This window comes from Mesoplodon densirostris, chromosome 14, assembly GCF_025265405.1.
Source record: "Mesoplodon densirostris isolate mMesDen1 chromosome 14, mMesDen1 primary haplotype, whole genome shotgun sequence".
NCBI classification, from domain to species: Eukaryota; Metazoa; Chordata; class Mammalia; order Artiodactyla; family Ziphiidae; genus Mesoplodon; species Mesoplodon densirostris.
In genome coordinates this window covers 46,034,175-46,052,508 of record NC_082674.1, presented here as the reverse complement: position 1 = coordinate 46,052,508, position 18,334 = coordinate 46,034,175, and the positions used below count along the sequence as shown (strand labels likewise).

The following is an 18,334-nucleotide window of genomic DNA, read 5'->3' as shown; positions in this document are numbered from 1 at the left end:
AATAAACCAAACACATCAGGCCATTTGCAGTGAAAATGGGAATGAGGTGTCCTATCATGGCTCAAACTGTTAGTTGGTAAAAGATCTTACAGTCCTGATATTTCTGGAAATGAACTAACAGCAGCTAGAAAATACCCTTCCATGTTTTCTCTCTTTCCATATATATTTTTTCTTTCTCAGGCATTCTGTGCAGGAGCTTTTATTCAGGGGTAGCTGCTGTTCCTGCAAAAGCCCAATGAGCTTTTCAGTTTCCCTGGGACCTGAGGTTGCCATGGACACGGAAGGCTGTGGAGGCTGGCGGCTGTGCCATTCCCCACCCCTGACGAGCCAGCTGGCTGCGGCAAATGTGTTCACTATTTTTGACAAGATCAAAGGAATATAACAGATCCCTGCATCTAAGTTCTGCTCTCTACCCTCTGTAGGCCCTCGAGGCCCTGCTGTGAAAAGCTAGGCTGATCTTCAGGCAGCCTGGCACATGCTGGAGGGTAGGCATTTTAGGAACTGGGATATCAGGAGCGGAAGAATATCAATATGACACACGTCTCATGGCAACAAAATTGGAGTTAAACCAGGGAAGATTCACGGGTACACTTGCTCTTATTCTCCAGATGGCATAACTCCTCCCTAAAAATCAAAAATATTCTGTTCTCCTCTCAGGCCACAGAAACCATTTGGTCTGATTCTCTTAACTGACGGAAGGGGCCACTTCGGATGAGAGGCAAAGTGGCTTTTTAAAGACCCTGGCCTCCTTACTCTGTCTTTCCCATCACCCTATGTGCTAGTTGGACCACAGACTCTGGCTTTGGGCAGAATTATGGAAATAGTGAGGTTTGCCTCTCTCCCTGCAAAGTGATGGCTCCACACTAAGGACCTCAATACCGACCTCCGCCCAGGCCCCTCTATGGTGGCAGCCCACTGATCCCCGCCAAGGGTTTATTCTTCCCATCCGGGGTTTATTCCTCTTTATATCCCTACATCTGACAGAGGGCCTACAACACATTTGAAGAATAAAAAAAAAATAACCTTCCCCAAATGTAAATACAACTGCAATGTCCCATCTCATCGCCATTTAGGATAGCTACTATCAAAAACAAAACAGAAAATAACAAATGTTGGTGAGGATGCAGAGAACTTGAAACCCTTGTGCACTGTTGGTGGGAATGTAAAATGGTGCAGCTGCTGTGGAAGACAGTATGGTGGTTCCTCAAAAAATTAAAAGTGGAATTATCATTTTTTCCAGAAATTTCACTTCTGGGCAAATACTCAAAAGAACTGTACACCCTGTTCAAAGCAGCATTATTCACAAGAGCCAAAAGTTGTAGGCAACTCAAGTAACCACTGATGGATGAATGGATAAACAAAATGTGGTATACACACACAATGGAATACTATTCAGCCTTAAAAAGGAAAGTAATTCTGACACGTTACAACATGGATGAACCTTCAGGACATTATGCTAAATGAAATAAGCCAGTTACAAAAAGACAGATACTGTATGATTCCACTTATATAAAGCACCTAGAATAGTCAAATTCATAGAGACATGAAGTGGAATGGTGCTTGTCAGGGACTGGGGGATGGAGAAGGGGGAATTACTATTTAATGGGTATAGGGTTTCAATTTTATAAGATGAAAAGAGTTCTAGAGATGGATGGGGATGGTGGTTGCACAATAATGTAGATGTATTTAATGCCACTGAACTCTATACTCAAAATGGTGAAGACAGTAAATTTTATGCTAGGTGTACTTTACCACAATTAAAAATAATTTTAAAGAAATCTTCCCAATCAAAACATATTCTTCCTATGCCCCAATTTCTCTTGGTCCTTCACTCCATAAAATGTAAATAATAATTGGTTTTAACCCGCTAATGGTCATCATAGTGGTGGGATTCACATATTGTGTCAGGTGTTTTGTGTGTGTGTGTGTGTGTGTGTGTTGGGTTCTAAATAAAACTCACCACACTCTATTCTACATACGCATAAAGATGACCCTCACTGTTCTAAAGCTTTCTCACAAAGGGGCATATCTAGGGATGTTAGCCAGAGAACAAATAGGGTGAAATCCTTGCTTTTTAAAAAAACGATAAAGCATAGAATATCAAAGAAGGTGGGTGAGAGGCAGCTGCTTCCATTCACCCCCTGGACCTCGCTGGTTCCTAGATGTCTCCCGGGCCAGTGTCCTGTTTGATCATACATGCCAGTCTAAGCCCTCGGCACTGGATCTGGATGGTCCTGACGTGAAAGTGAGAGGAATTATCTGATCTCCCTTTGCCCTTCTTGGGACTTGTACCTCTCACAATAAATGACATGCATGCCTTCTTCCCATCTATTGCACGGTGTGAAACACCTGCGGGTTGTAACACTTAAGTCCAAATTCTGGTGCAGCAAGTACAGCTACAAGTAAATCCCTGCCTGGCAGAAGGATCAGTCTACGGCCACTACTTCAAGAAATACGTGAAATAAAATATTCTGGCATCTCTGAAATAACCTCTCTTGGGTCAAGGCCCTCATCATCTCTTTCTCCTGGTTTATTTTAGCTGCTTTCTAACTCCAGGCTTACTCACCCTCCCCAGGATGGCAGGGAATGCCTCACTCTAATCCCTCAGAGGTACCTAATGCCTACAGGATAAAGTTTGGGGTTAAATTTCCTGGCGTGAGGTAACAGCTCCTTTATTTCGGGTCTTGGCCTCTCTGCTTTCCCTGCCCTTCCCGCCCGCAGCCGCTCAGCATTACTGCTTCTTAATCCCCCGTTCTTCTTCCCACCTCCACGTAGTGGCACACCCTGATCCTTCAGAGCCTGGGACGCTTGTCTCAGATGTCGCCATCTGGTGAACTTCTACTCAGCTTTCAAGATCCATCTCAAAGGTCACTCCTTCTATGAAGGCTCCATGGATTCCCCTGGGAACTCTTTCCTCAGAGACACCACTTACTACCACAACAGACTAAAACTTCTCTGAAAGCTGAGACCCTGCCTGTTCCAAAGCAATCTGCCCCGGACTCCAACATCAGCCATGTCCCCGGGATGGGTTTTAAAAGTGACCCACCCCAGAGCACGGATGCTGCACCCTGGGTACTTAATGCTGGCTTGGCCCACTCTGAGCCCCTGCTCACCACTTCCCCTGTGACCCACCATTTCTTACTCCCTGTTTTACCCAGTCTGTGCTCTTATATTGTTCAGGTACAAGCATGTCTCCCGCACTAAGTTATAAACTTTGCAGTAGGAACCACGTCTCACTTCCTTCTGGATCCTCCACATTTTCTGGCTTAAGACTGCACATGGCAAGAGCTAGATTTGTTACATAAATAAACAGACAAATCCCCATGGCATCTGTGGGCATGACTTGGAGGAGGTAGGGTGTAGGTTGGGAGTTTTGAGAGAAACCAGAGAAACTCTAGGTGAGCTGAATGTAGCTTCCTACCTTCAATGGAGGATGAAAATTACTTGAAACCTCTTGGGCAGTTCTCTGGGAGATGGAGAATTGGTAGGAAAAGGGAATGCAGTAAGGAGGAGATACAAGGCAAGGACACAGCATGCCATACTCAGAGATGAAGTGGTGGCTTGCTATGGTAATAGAAGGCAGCATATATCTTCAGCAGTCATAAAACTCAATAGCTTGAGTTAATAATAATTATAGGGACTTCCCTGGTGGCACAGTGGTTAAGAATCTGCCTGCCAATGCAGGAGACACGGGTTTGAGCCCCAGTCCGGGAGGATCCCACGTGCCACGGAGCAACTAAGCCCGTGTGCCACAACTACTGAGCCTGCGCTCTAGAGCCCGCGAGCCACAACTACTGAGCCCACATGCTACAACTACGGAAGCCTGTGCACCTAGAGCCCGTGCTCTGCAACAAAGAGAAGCCACCACAATGAGAAGCCGGCACACCGCAATGAAGAGTAGCTCCCACTCGCTGCAACTAGAGAAAGCCCACGCGCAGCAATGAAGACCCAACACAGCCAGAAATAAATAAAATAATTAAAATAATAATAATTATAGTAGTGGTAGTAATAATAGTAGTAGTAGTGGTAGTAATAATTATAATAATAATAATAATATGGAAAAATACTCAAAATGTTAACAGCAGCTGCCTCTGGGTTCTAAAATTACAACCACTTCTGTTGTGAGTTTCCCCCTCTGTTTTTCTTTAAAACTCAACTGCCATTTGCTCTGGAAACAGTATATGAATGGACATGATTTTTAAAAACTGAAATTATATTTTAAAAGCCACAACATACTTTACCTCTAGAGTCCCAGTCAATGTGTGTAATGTAACTAGAAGCACCTTTACAGATGCCAACCCTTTTGCTTGTAAGGACGTTGTAAATATCCACAAAGTTATCATGGGACGCCACAGCAAGGTATTTTCCTGTATCTATAAAGAAAAAGTGAGTGGTTAACACCAAAACATTTTATGTGGGAATTTATTTCCAGGAACTTAGCATTTTTAAATGGGTTAAAGGTCAAGGAAATATTTATAAAAGGTCCACTCTTGTAACTTTTTGTCCCAACATGTTTTAAAAAGTTTTTGCTGTCATCTTCACCTTTTGAAAATTTAATGTCAGAGATCATTTCTTTTCTGTGATGGAAGGAGACCATGTCTTCAACAGTGTCGGCATTTACAACCAGGAAACTCCCATCATTCAAGCCAACTGCTAAGGCTTTCCCATCAGGGGAGAAAGCACAGCATCTTCCACCTACAAAAGAATCCACAAAGAGCACTGTTATGATCCGAGACTTTGCTACCAAACAAAGCAAATGCAGAGATGGGGAAATGTGCATATGCTCATGGACATGTGACTGTGTCTTTAAATTAACACTCCTGGTGAGAAGAACTAAAACTTCATAATTTAGAACATCTCTTCCCTCCAAACCCAAGGACAATGATCATAATATTAAAAATAAGTTTTCAATTTTTTTGAGGTTTATCCATTCATTTCTTTGTATCTGAATACCTGGAGTTTTCAAAAGACAAGTAGAGTGAAGGGGGAAAAGGAATAAATAATTAATATAACCAGTATTTCTGCTCCCAAGACGTGATATTTAAGAATGGGAGTTCTGTAATAAAATTTCTGGAAACTAATTTTTTTCCTATCATGCTTTACACACAGAACTTACTTTAGAGCACCTTGTTGTTCTACTTTTAGTCACTCTAATTCTCTGATCCGTGATTATAATCCATAATTCTAGAGGTGGAAGATTTTGTTCCTGTCTCTTCTGTCATGAGAAGAATGGAATATAGACATTCTCTCCAAGGGTGTCTGCAAAACTGGGCTGAGGGTGCTACACGATCAATGCTTTCTACTGCTTTGTAGGGTCACAGGGAGACATTTCCAAATGCAGAGCATGGACTCGGTGAGGGGGTATATTTAATAAGAATCCTATTTAAGGATAGGCCCCTCCCTGGTCCTGTTCTTCTTATTGTTAAGACTTTGGTGAGCACAGCCCTAGGATGGGACAGTCATGCTGCCTTGTGCTAAGGCATTCCAAACTGAGCTTCCACACCCACCCCTCAGCCACTGTTCAGAGCAGGCTGAAAAGCCATGTTCACACCAATAACTTTATTTTTTTTAATTTTATTTTTAATTTAATTTTTTTTTTTGCGGTACACAGGCTTCTCACTGTTGTGGCCTCTCCCGTTGCGGAGCACAGGCTCTGGACGCACAGGCTCAGCGGCCATGGCTCATGGGCCCAGCCGCTCCGTGGCATGTGGCATCTTCCCGGACCGGGGCACGAACCCGTGTCCCCTGCATCGGCAGGTGGACTCTCAACCACTGCACCACCAGGGAAGCCCCACACCAATAACTTTAAATTGGCTCATCTGAAGTATAATATACCTTCCTTCCTTTCTTCATCCATTCACTTTGCAGTTATTTACCTACTATGAATCAGGCATGGTGCTAGTGCTGAAAGAACAGAAAGACCAGCCCTTGAGGAGGGACAGCACGATTAGGTTAAGAATAAAAATTTATTGTATGAATGATGACACTTGACAGCAAAAGGGAGAGCTATTAATAATTACACCAGGACACCAGCTGTAAACTGGGTTGAATGGCCATCCTAACTTAGATGTGTTAGTTGTTCTTTTGAACTAATTTTTAACCTAGTGAATAAAGTCCATTGGCTGATATTCAAGTCAGTCACAGCGAGGACTTGGTCTGTTATTTCCCCAGTACAAATTAGTGGCCAAATGATTCAGTCCTGTAGTGGGTAAGAGCATGGGCTTTGGAGTCAGACTTGGGTTTGAATCCTGGCTCCACTACCTACTGAGACCCAGAAGTCCAGTGTGAAGAGAGGCAATATGGTGGAGGGAGGCACCATCATGCAGGGGCCACAGGTGTGCTCTCTGAAGCCACGCTGCCTGAGTATGAACTCAGTTCCATCACTTACTAGCTGTGCAACTCTGGGCAAATGACTTAAGTTCTCTGTGCCTCAGCTTCCTGATTTGTAAGTGGAAGTTAAAAAGGCCTTACTCCCTGGGTTCCCATGAAGACCAAAGGCAAAGTGCTAGCATGGTTACTGGCTCAGCAATATGAGCCACTGTCATGACTGTCACTACTGTCTTGACGCCTTTTTTCATTTTATCCCCCTAGAATACTCTCCCCATGTCTATTTATAAAAGTACCTAGCGGGCCTCCCTGGTGGCGCAGTGGTTGAGAGTCCGCCTGCCGATGCAGGGGACGCGGGTTCGTGCCCCGGTTCGGGAAGATCCCACATGCCGCGGAGCGGCTGGGCCCGTGAGCCATGGCCGCTGAGCCTGCGCGTCCGGAGCCTGTGCTCCGTCCGTGGTGGGAGAGGCCACAACAGTGAGAGGCCCGCGTACCGCAAAAAAAAAAAAGTACCTAGCACAAATACTCTGGGGCCAGGCCCCAATCTCACCCTTTCCTTTCTTAACTTTCACAAGTCCTTTGAGCCTCGGCTCTTAGGTTTCCTCCCTGATGGAGCTGTCTCTGGCTGTGGGCCTTACCCTGAGCCTCCATGATACCTTGCTTGTGCCAGAGATCTTTTGTTTGTCTGTCCTCACCCACTCTCCGCCCTGCTCTGTGCCAGGAGCTGGCCTTCCTGGACTCGATCAGTGGGCCCCTCACCCCCTGGCTTCTGATTCATTTGGTCAAGGGGCAGCAGGAGACTGGAGGGAGGGTAACAGGGAAGGAAGGATAAAGCACAGGGAGGCTGGGGCATGTGCTCCCTTGGCTGCCTCCCTGTGGGGTCACTGCATGCTGGCTGAACCTCCGGGCTGACGATCACAGCCCCTGCCAGGCTGTCGTCTCACACAGCTCTCACTGTCAAGGTTCCAGCAGCTGCCCCTCCTCTTGTCCCTTCAGGCCCAGGGCTGGCAATGGTACCCGGCTGTTACTAGCTGCATCGTGCTGCACCAGCCCTGGTCATTTCCTATACCCTGCCCACCCCTTTATAAATAGTCCCGTTCTGAGACGCTTCTCAAGTTACCCAATTTGAATGGACCAGCCGTTGCTGGGAATCTGTTCAAATCTTGTCCGTCTCTGACACTAGAGACGGGACTGTTCATCCTGGGATCCCCAGTGCCTGATATACAGAAGCTGCTCAATAAATGTTTGCTGAATTTGCACTTCTTGGTATACCTCTTAGCTCTAGTGCATACGGGTGTTCAATACATATTTATTCGTTTCTTGGTATTAACTATTATTTTTAAACTGACTTTCATTTTTCAGTAATAAAATCAGTTCTGGAGACTCTTAGGCATAAAAATAAGCAGCATTCTTTACAAGCTGATGAGTTTCAACTGGTGCCCACAGTTCTAGATGAGAAGAGGAAGGACATATTGCCCCCAGGTGGTAAATGTCTGTGCAGTGCAAGGAAATAAAGAATAGAGCCGGGCACTGATAGATCAGGCCAGCCTTCTGGAACGATTCTCCAGGTGATTAAGCTATATGTGTAGCAACAAACACTAAACCCCCATCACCCAGCATATCTGGGGGCATGTAATAGGTGCGCTCGGTAAATATTAGCTGGATGAACAGACGAATGAATCCAATACTTTTGGGTGTAAATACTTTTACAGATGTGTACGGGGACATCACGTACCTTTTTTGAGTTTCCGTACTGCCAGCATACGGTGCTGGGAGGACAGTTCCCAGATCCGCAGTGTTTTATCGTCGCTCACTGTTGCGCAGACAGGCAGGCGAGGGTGAGCCGCCAGCCCCCATACTTCTCCTTCCATGTGCCCCTGTAGGGGAGGAAACGGGGCAACAAAAACCAGTTCATGCTTCTCGGCTAGCCCTTGCCGCGAGTATCCCAAACAGGTTCAAATATGAGCAAACACAGTTTGAGTTTCCTGGAGCCAAAATGATTGTACTGGATAAATTTTTTGCTTGAACTTGAATCTAAAGCTGGGCCTGCGTGATGCTAAAGCATCCATTTGGAAAGCAAAGAAGGGACTCACATTGCTCCTAGGTTTTGTTTATATGATGCTGAACATCTTTCCATTTAGAAACATCCGAGTAAATAAGGAACTGCTCTCATTTTATCCTGTTGTTTGACATTGAATAAACACAGTATATATGTATCTTTTCATAAAACAGCTTGGTCACAATGACACAAACCACTTTCTTCCATAAAACCATATTCTAAAAAATGGAGGTACCACTTATCTCTGTCAGAGGAATTGGACAGGAATATTCTTGTTAATTAATTCTATTTCAGTTCTTTGAATGCAGATTTGGCAGAGCAGATTAGAGAGAACTAAATTTTCATTTCAAGCATCCTGGGTATAGCTCAGGGTCAGCATTTATTCACAAATTGTTCTATCCATGGAGCACAGAAAACCGAAAGGGGCTTGATAGGCATTGGACCAATTCCACATGCCGACGTCTTGCCACAAACACACTTAACTGGCTTAGAATAATAACTGAGATGAAGCAGTGTTTAACGAATGAACAATTAGGGAGAAAATGAATCTGATTTTTCTAACTTGTCACTCAGTAAAGCAGTGTAATGAACAGATTAGATACGGAACAATAAAACAGACCAGATTGTTTACTGAATTTCTGCTTTTAGGGGCTAATTATAAAAAGGCTTTGCTTAGTAAAGCAAAAAGGAAGACCACACACAGTCATCTGAAAGGTGTTTGTAGTTGGAACGCTTTGGGGAACAGGTGGCTCTCCAAAGAGAAATTGGAAGATTCCGGTTTAACTGGGAAGCTGTTTGAGCAAAACAGTAATTTGGCAGAAGATACAAAGTTCCCAATACAGCTGACATTCAAATATCTGAGAAGGGCGTAGATATTGGTTTTGAATTTATTAGATTTGGAGCACCCAACATCCCCAGTTTTCTAGTTTCCTTCCCTTTAGAAGCCTCCCACCCCCGAGGCCACCGTCAGAGGATGGGTCAGGTGTGAGCCCTCCCTTGTTCTCCACCAGACTGGATCTGCTTGGGGCTCTTTTACAGACTGAGTCCTTTTGCCTTTTGCACACAGAGGACAGCGTTGTGGGGCTCTGAGACCCTTTCAAACCACTGCATCATATATTGATTTTAAATGGTATTTCTTTAATCTAATATGATTATGTACTTTAATTCCTGGACCCTATAGGAACGGACAGTGAGTGAAGCAGGCTGGAAGTCTCGAGTGGCACAAGGAAATGAGCTTGGGACTTTACTTTCCTCCTGACCATCCTAAAGCTAATAATAACCAGCTGCATAATTGACAGTTGATTATATTCAAAGTGTATACAATGGGGATTTTCAGAACTCACCTCCTGTCTCTTCTCTCCTCCCCCCAACCTATTCTCTTAAAAAAAAAAAAAGCAATCTATTCCAAGTAACGTTGAATTGCCGTGCTACAGAAACGAGAAAAATGGTTCTGAAATCTCCCCACAGCAGGATAGTTGATGGTCTTAACCACGCTGCCTCTACTATTCCTTAACTTTCTCTCGGTGTCCACCTCTCAGGAAAGGACTGTCAGCCCCTAGAGTAAGCCCTATTCCACCACACAGAGCACAGGGCTGGTCTTGGCAGGAGCCCAACAAACACTGATTGAACTGAACTACTGAGTTCTACCTAGGAGGAGATGGCAAATGATTGATAGACTGGAAGAGGAAAGAGAGATGCTGAGATAAAGGAAAAGAATGGCACACGTGTAAGGAGAGAAGATGGTCTTCCCAGCTCCACCGCCTGCCTGCCCAGTGCTTAGGGGGTCATGCCTTCTGCACTGTTTTCATGCAGTCTCCATGCTGAGGCATGTGGAGAACAGTCTGGTGGAGTGACAAAGAAAAGGCTCTGGTACCCGACAAAGCTTGGTGTGAATCCCAGCCCTGCAGTTCTTAGCATGTGGCTGTGGGCAGTTTACTGGGTTTTGAGCCCCTCTTCTATAAAACAATTACAACTAAGCAAAGCTGTCATGGAGATGAGAGAGGAATTTTGTACAACAGTATTGCCTGACACATAGTAGGTGCTCAATAAATGGCACCTGTGGTTATTTGCATTATTAGAACAACAGAAACAAATATAGTAAAGAATAGAGTTGTAGAGAATGAAAAAGTGAAAAGCCTTTATTGTCAAGTTTAAAACATATTTAAACAAAATTAGCTCAGCTATTATTTACTTTTTAAAATTTGAAAATGTAGAGTTTAAATTTTACGGTGCTATTTAAATCATATTGTAGTATAAATCTTACAACATACTTAGCAATATAGCATGTGGCAAACAATTTAAAGTCTCAAAAATTTGAGGATTAAAAAGAAAGAAACACTGAACTTTCAATAAAATTAAATAAAAAGTCATGGTCAAGGAAAACGAAGGCAAGTGCAGCTGCAGAATAAAGAAATCTCCCCTCAAGGACGCATCTCAGCACAGTTCCCAATCTGGGCTGCCTGTAGCAATCAGCTACAGAGCTTCTGAGGTTTGCTTCTAACACAGAACTTTTTTTAAAACACAGATTCTTATTCAGGATACCCAGGGTGGGGTCTGAGCACATGCACTCTAATCCGTGATGTGTGTGCAGATCTGCTCTCACGTGTAGCAAATCAGAGGGCCCCTTTCAGTGGGATTTTGGAGGCTAGTCTTAATACAGCAAGGCTGCAGGCGTGCATCAGGTCAGGGAAGGAGGCCTAGCTCCTCAGACCCACAGAAGTCCTAAAGCTTAGATAACCAGTGCATATTCTTTCCACTCTACCTTCTGAATCCACACCCTCATCCCTGCCCGTGCCTCTTCCACCTGTAACTATGGCCTATCCATCACCAAACTGGACAGGACTACCTCCTCACCTCCACAGACTCCCACTCCCTCAGGTGACATGTGATCACTTCTACGATCTTAAAGGATTCTGTTGTTTATTTTAATCTGATTTTACCTGAATAACATTTTGAGGGGAGAGGAAGTGTGAAGAGTATGTTATATGTTTATGTGAATCAAGGCTGAGACTAGAATGATGCACAAAATCTAAGGAGACACATATATTTGGTGTATGCAGAGCAAATAATTTTTATTAGTTTGACAGATTTTGACAGGTCAAGAGGAAATATACCCAAGAAGCCCCACCCACACCTGGACCTGATTTAGACAATGAGATTATGGACTTTGAACAGATACTATGATGGGATAAGGCTCTTGGGGACCTTGGGAGGGGGGATGTATTTTGCATGTGGTAGGGACATGATTAATTGGTGGCCAAAGGGCAGACTGTACTGGAGAGGTGACCCTCATGATGCTCCTGGTTTTCACACTCTTGTGTAACCACCTCCCTTTGAGTGTGGTATAGCCTGTGGCTTGTTACCAACCAATAAGATATGGCAAAGGGGATGGATGTTCATGATTACACGTATGTGATGATATGATTATGTTATTTGAAGTTACTTAAAGGCACAGTAGTACCCATTTTTCCTCTTTCCCTTGCTCTCTTTGAGGAAGCAAGCAGCCATGTTGGGGAACCCCATGTGACAAGGAACTATAGGCAGCCTCTGAGAGCTGAGGGTGGCCTCTGGCCAATAGCCAGCAAAAAACGGAATCCCTCAGTCCTGCATCCCCAATGAACTGAACTCTGCCAACAACTCGAGTGACCTTGGAGCAGATCCTTCCACAGTTAAGCCTCAGATGAGACCACAGCCCTGCCCCTTATTGCAGCCTTATAAAACCTTAAACAGAGGACCCAGTTAAACTGTGTTCAGATTCCTGACCTGCAGAAACCATAAGATAAGGAATGTTTTTGTTTTAAGCTGCTAAGTTTGTGACAATTTGTTATACAGCAATAGATGATTAAGATAGCATTTGCCTGACTCTGAAAGTGAGTGTCTCCTTAAATTTTGCGCCCTAAGTGTCCCCCGTTGCCTCACCCTGGTTCCAGCTCTGGTGTGAACTGTGGTTTAGGATGTGTGCAAACACAGTACCTGAATGAGCAGTGTCATTGGGCCATTCTTGTCAATTTCCAGGATCTCTCCATTTTTCGTTCCCACCAGGATATGTCCATGTCCCAAAGTGATGGCACGAATTGAAGGGTTATCTTCCAAAAGCAAGCCTGAGGAGGAAAAATTGCATTTAATACTTCAAATGTTCTATTTAATATAATAAAAAATAAAATGATTGTAATCATTATATAAATTCTGTTTTTATAGTTCCAAAGTACTAGGTAGTAGGCAATTATCCTTGATATTTCTACCAGGAGCCAAGGGCTCTGAATGTGGAAGAAAAAAAGACAGTTGATTTGGTGATGGTTTTCCAAGAACTTAGTACTACTTTTTCCATCTCTATGAACAGAAAGATTTCTACTGCATACTCGGGAGTGGCACCTTTTGAGCTGGTTGACAATGCTGCTCTTTTAATGGCATAAGTCTTCAAGCATCTTTCAAACATATCATCCCAGAGTTCCACGATTCCATCCTTTCCACCTGTTACAAAACCCTGTGAAGGCACACATTAGAAGAATTATATACACATCAAAATGACAAGGTACCCACCCAGCCTCAAAAGGATTTCCCCTTGGGTAAAGAAGCTTTGTTTGTGTTTTCTTCCTAAGTATAGGAGACTGAAAAATCTGAATGATAACATAATATTAATATAATATTTTCTGGAAGCTTCTCTCCCCTATTTCTCTAGCAGGATTAAACACTTTCTCATTGTGTGTCCATTTCACTTTCTTCAGACCATTGGTTGGAATTTGGCACCCTGAATCATGGACGGTCATTTCTGTGCCCAGTCCCCTGACTGGAATGCGGATTCTTACAGAAAAGGACCAACCTCAAAGCCTGGCAGAGTTTCTGGTATCTCATATACTCCTGCTGAATGAACTGGAATTAACATTACAATTAAAAATGACTGTTAAATATTTTAAAATATTTACTTCCAGGAAAAACATCATTATTTATTATTAAGAGTAATTTAGGTATTTCATATAACAAAACTATCCTGCTATTTTGTTCAATACACAACAATTTCCACAATAATTAAAATCCAGATTAATTTTTACAAAACCTGGAAAGTAAAAAGTTTAACATATTGGGTATTTTTTGCTAGATGATGATTTTTACTCTTGTTCTAAGCTTATGATTTCTTGGCTTTATTAGTTTTCCTTTTTGGCAACTTACATATACAAACTGTTCTTTAAAAAGTTTTTTTTTTTTTTTTAAAGAACAATACTGAGTAATTCATTCTGTTTTCTCAGAAACTTCTAATGTACTTCATTTCAATGAAGTTCACAAGGAAATAATATTTTGGAAGTTTGTTACATTAAATATCCTTATTATAGATTGTGAACCTGGGGACATTCACTCTCCAAATTAAATTTAAATGCAGTATAGTATAATGTGATATCCCTGCCATTTCCCATGATTTTTCAGCTTAAGTTATCAAGCAATAAAAGAGTTTAAACAAGTTATATCACATCAACTTCTGAGTCTACAAAAAACTTTGCATTCTGCTTTAATCTTTTCTAAAACTTGAAGTTTAATCAAAAACAAATTTGCTAATGAAAAACATCTTAACCACTAAAACAACCATTGTAGTTGCACATCTAACAAGAACCTACTTCCATAGCGGGATCAGCATATTTACCTGGGAACAGGTAAATGCAAAATGAGGCTTGGTTTAATAAGGTGTATTAGGTGGCTTAGACTGTTTGGAGGTCAGAGAGCACACATAAACTGGTACCATCAGCAAACTAGCAGTGAACAAAAAATTGATATTTTCTGGCAAATTGATTGAGGAAAGTGTTTTAAGGGCACTGAAGGTAAGTGTGATCTATTTATTTATTTATTTTTTGCCGTGCCTCAAGGCATGCAGGATCTTAGTTCCCCAACCAGAGACTGAACCCGTGCCCCCTGCAGCGGAAGCAGGGAGTCCTAACCGCTGGACTACTGGGGAATTCCCAAGTGTGATCTTTATTTAAAACAACACTGCAAGGCCAGGGACAGATCAGGACAAAGATGAGCTTGAGTAGAAATACAGCTGGTGTGATGGTTAATTTTATGTGTCAACTGACTGGCCACAGGGTGCCCAGGTTAAATATGATTCCTGTGTGTGTCTGTGAGGGTGTTTCTCGATAAGATCAGTATTTGAATTGCTAGATTCAGTAAACTGCCTTCCCCAATGTAGATGGACATCATCAAATTCATTGAGAGCTTGAATAGAACAAAAGGTAGAGGAAGGACAAAATCACCCTCCTTTTTCCTGTCTCACTGATTGAGCTGGGACATCTTATCTTTTCCCACCTTCAGACTGGGATTTACACCATTGGCTCCCCTGGTTCTCAGGCCTTTGGGCTTGAACTGAATTACACCATCGGTTTTTCTGGGTCTCCAGCTTGCAGATGGCTTAAGTGGGACTTCTCAGCCTCCATAACTCCATGAGACAACTCCTTATAATAAATCTCCTTTTTGTATATGTATATGTACATGTATGTGTATATCTCTGTCTATATCTACATCCTACTGGTTCGGTTTCCCTGGAGGACCCTGACTAACACAGCCAGTGAAAAGACTTGACTCTGACACGCTTGTTAAAACTGAGCCTGTCTACACAGGAACAAGCTGGTTATCAACATAACTTCAGGTCATACTGATGGGAGGGACAATAATCCAAACACCAGGCACTTCCAGGTCTCTGCTCATTGTGCCACCGAGGTGGAAGACTGTGTTGAATATTTCTCAGGACTCTCTTGCTACTGCGTGTCTGCATTTATCCCAACACTTCTTAAGGAGTTCTTAGAAGTGACAGCCAGGAAGAAAAAGTGCGAAAACAGAAAAGAGAAGTTGCCATAAAGAAATAATTATAAACAAAAGAGAAATTTAAAGACCATTTGTGGTCTCTCCATTCATGACAACTACTTCCTAATTCAGAGGGTACTGTTTTTACACACAGGCATCCTCTTGGTGTGGACCTTCCTAAGCCTAACTTAAACTTTTAGAAAGCTAATGAGGAAAATAGACTATACCTTATCCAATGCATACATAGCAAACACGGGCCCGTCATGAGCTTTCACTGTCTTTAATAGGAGAATATCCTTCCAAATAAAAATATCTCCAGTAGCTGCTCCTGAGAACACCAGATCTTCCATTCGCCCATAAGAAACGCACATCATTGTTTCTAACTTTCCAACACTTCCAAAAATTCCTCTTTTAGAAGTGAAGCCCCCACCTGGAGTAGACCAAGAGTATTTATTACTTTTTGAAAAAGTGACACCTTCTATGGACATTTAGAATGACTATCTTCAGTGAAAAACCCAGTGTGTCTACATTATGTGTCTACATAAAGATGTATTAAAATGGCAGAAAACATCATAACAAAAACATTATAAAAGGTTTTCTCCTTCACGCATTAATTCAGTGCTTGTTGAATCCCTACTTTGTGGTGGGCACAGTGGTTGACACTGGGGTATAAAGGTGAAAAGGAAGAGTTCCTGCCTTCAGGAACTTAAGGTCTGGTTGAGGAGAGAACGCAATATACATCTCTAACCAAGCTTCAGCGCAAGTTCTGTGCCAGCCAGAGGAAGGGGTGACTGAGTGCCCTGGGGAGCCAGGGAAGTCTTCCTGAATGCTGACCTAAGCAAGTGAAAACAGCAGTGGCTGTAATGTAAAATGTAAACATGTTTTATGTATGTTTTGCCTCGATTTTTATCACAGTGACTTTGGGGTGAGAAAAATGAATCACTGTGTAGGAGAAGTACATCAGATTTGTTCCTTAAATGTTCACATTTCCCTCTACTTTCTTATTAGCACTGAGAAACCCAGACTCATTCCAGACAACTGTAGGCAGGCTGGCTCTCCAGACATGGTGGGTGCCATGACCCTTTCTTCAAAAGCAGAAGGCATTGGAACAGTAGCTTATTTATGTTTTGCCCAGTAAAAGATTGGGCTTGGTACCAAAGTTGATACTAAGAATTCAGAAACAGTCCCAATGAAAGGTCTGACCTATTAGTGAGAAAAACAAGATATCCTTCCATGTTTTGCCCTGCTTATTTACTCATCCTTATTATCAGCATTATAAACCACAAGTGTTTATTTTGACCACTTACTGTGTGTACTGTGTGTCATATTTAATTCATGTGCTAAATGCAGTTATAAATAAAAGAACCCTCACAATATTGAAAATTGTATTCATCCAACTAAAGTGATTATTTCCTGCTCAGTAGTCCAACATAATCACTGCTTTCAGAATGGATGACTGAATATAAAAATAATTATTTTCACAGCAGAACATTTCCCAAAGCTTTCTAGATATTGATGAATATGCATGGCATCATATAGAGTGTTCTAAGCTTCACAGCTCAAACATTATTTGGGAGCAAACGTCTTTTAGGCATACTTTAATTTTAGATTGCAGAGATAGGCTAGGTAGTGGTGTTGGTTGTTGTTCTTTTTCCCAGCTGGAGTAAAACTTTCAACCACATAAAGGATAAACTCTAACAATAGTACCTGCTTGTTGCCAGAATTTGATGTGCTTGATCCCAACCGTAACCAGTCTGTCAACATGGTGTGGGTTACACTTTACCACAAATATCTTATCTTTATGTCCTCTGTAAGAACAAATAGGGGAAAAATTCCAGTTTTGATGACAGCACTGCTAGAGAGTTTTATTAAAAGCATGCATTTAGTCTAACTTTCATTAAGCACATCTAATAGGACAAGTAAATTAGAAGCTGATTTAAAATACACACGGGGACTACACTAAAATAATGAGTTTTGGCTTTTCTTCACATGTTTGAGCCCTTTCTTCTTACCCTACCATTGCTACCAAAATCTACTTAATTATGCTTTAAAAAAATTAATGAAATATTTTAAATGGATCAGAATGTCTCCATAAGATAAAATTAATGCCACAACTATAGAATTGTAATTCTTGGGATACAGAGATCTTGTATAAGAGGAGGGAGAAGATACTGTAAAAGTATTAATGAGAAGCTTCAAATGTAATATTCTTGCTGGGGAAGGCATAACTTTGGGTTAAACAGAGTTTCAGCTAGAAATGTATTCACAAGAAGCCGAAGCCCCTGGCTCACATCCATGGAGAGAGAAAGGCTGTCGTCTCTCGATTTAAGGCACTCAAGGATGCTGTGCATTCAGAAATGTAAGTTTATAACCCAGAGGCAGAAGGACAAATATAAAAGTGAGGACTGACTGTAGGCTGGAGCTGTACACCAGCATTCCACGGTGCCAGGGCAATTTCTGGTTTAGAGTATAAAGTAATCACATTAGAATCTAAGGATTTACTGGTCTTAACGGACTATTTGATGGTCTTCTCTCGTATATAGGACCTAACTTTCATTATGTAAAAGAAAAGCAATTAACATAAAGAACATGACTGACTAGTCTCCCTTATGAATACAGATACAAAAATCTTAAATAAAATACTAGCAAAGAGGGCCTCCCTGGTGGCGCAAGTGGTTGAGAGTCCGCCTGCTGATGCAGGGGATGCGGGTTCGTGCCCCGGTCTGGGAGGATCCCGTGTGCCGCGGGGCGGCTGGGCCCGTGGGCCATGGCCGCTGAGCCTGCGCGTCCGGAGCCTGCGCGTCCGGAGCCTGTGCTCCGCGGCGGGGGAGGCCACGGCAGTGAGAGGCCCGCATACCGCAAAAAAAAAAAAAAATACTAGCAAAGAGAATCCAACAACATATTTAAAAAACAGTACATTATGACCAAATGCAGGGTGGTTAATTATTAAGGAATCAAATAATACATCATATTAATACATGAGAAAATTATGTTATTTTCACAGATGCCAAAAAGGCATTTCGCAAAAAAAATCTAACAGTCACTTGTGATTTAAAAAGTACTCAACTAACACTCAATAAAGTAGGAATTAATGGATCTTTTAGAGTTATCTCTTAGACTTTTATATTTCCCTGCAGTTCTTGACTCTCAATGAGAAACCCAGAT

At 42.3% G+C, this 18,334-nt stretch overlaps 1 protein-coding gene across 1 annotated transcript in view; it reads right to left on the bottom strand.

Annotated features, from left to right (window-relative positions):
* EML6 (EMAP like 6) overlaps positions 1 to 18,334 on the bottom strand; it is a 341,870-nt gene that overhangs the window by 66,646 nt on the left and 256,890 nt on the right. Inside the window, exons 17-23 of the mRNA XM_060116946.1 lie at positions 16,877 to 16,977; positions 15,397 to 15,599; positions 12,758 to 12,869; positions 12,359 to 12,486; positions 8,063 to 8,204; positions 4,543 to 4,695; positions 4,242 to 4,373 (exon numbers count right to left, since the gene is read on the bottom strand). Coding sequence (XP_059972929.1) covers positions 4,242 to 4,373; positions 4,543 to 4,695; positions 8,063 to 8,204; positions 12,359 to 12,486; positions 12,758 to 12,869; positions 15,397 to 15,599; positions 16,877 to 16,977 — 971 coding nt within the window. The remainder of the gene's footprint in view (positions 1 to 4,241; positions 4,374 to 4,542; positions 4,696 to 8,062; positions 8,205 to 12,358; positions 12,487 to 12,757; positions 12,870 to 15,396; positions 15,600 to 16,876; positions 16,978 to 18,334) is intronic.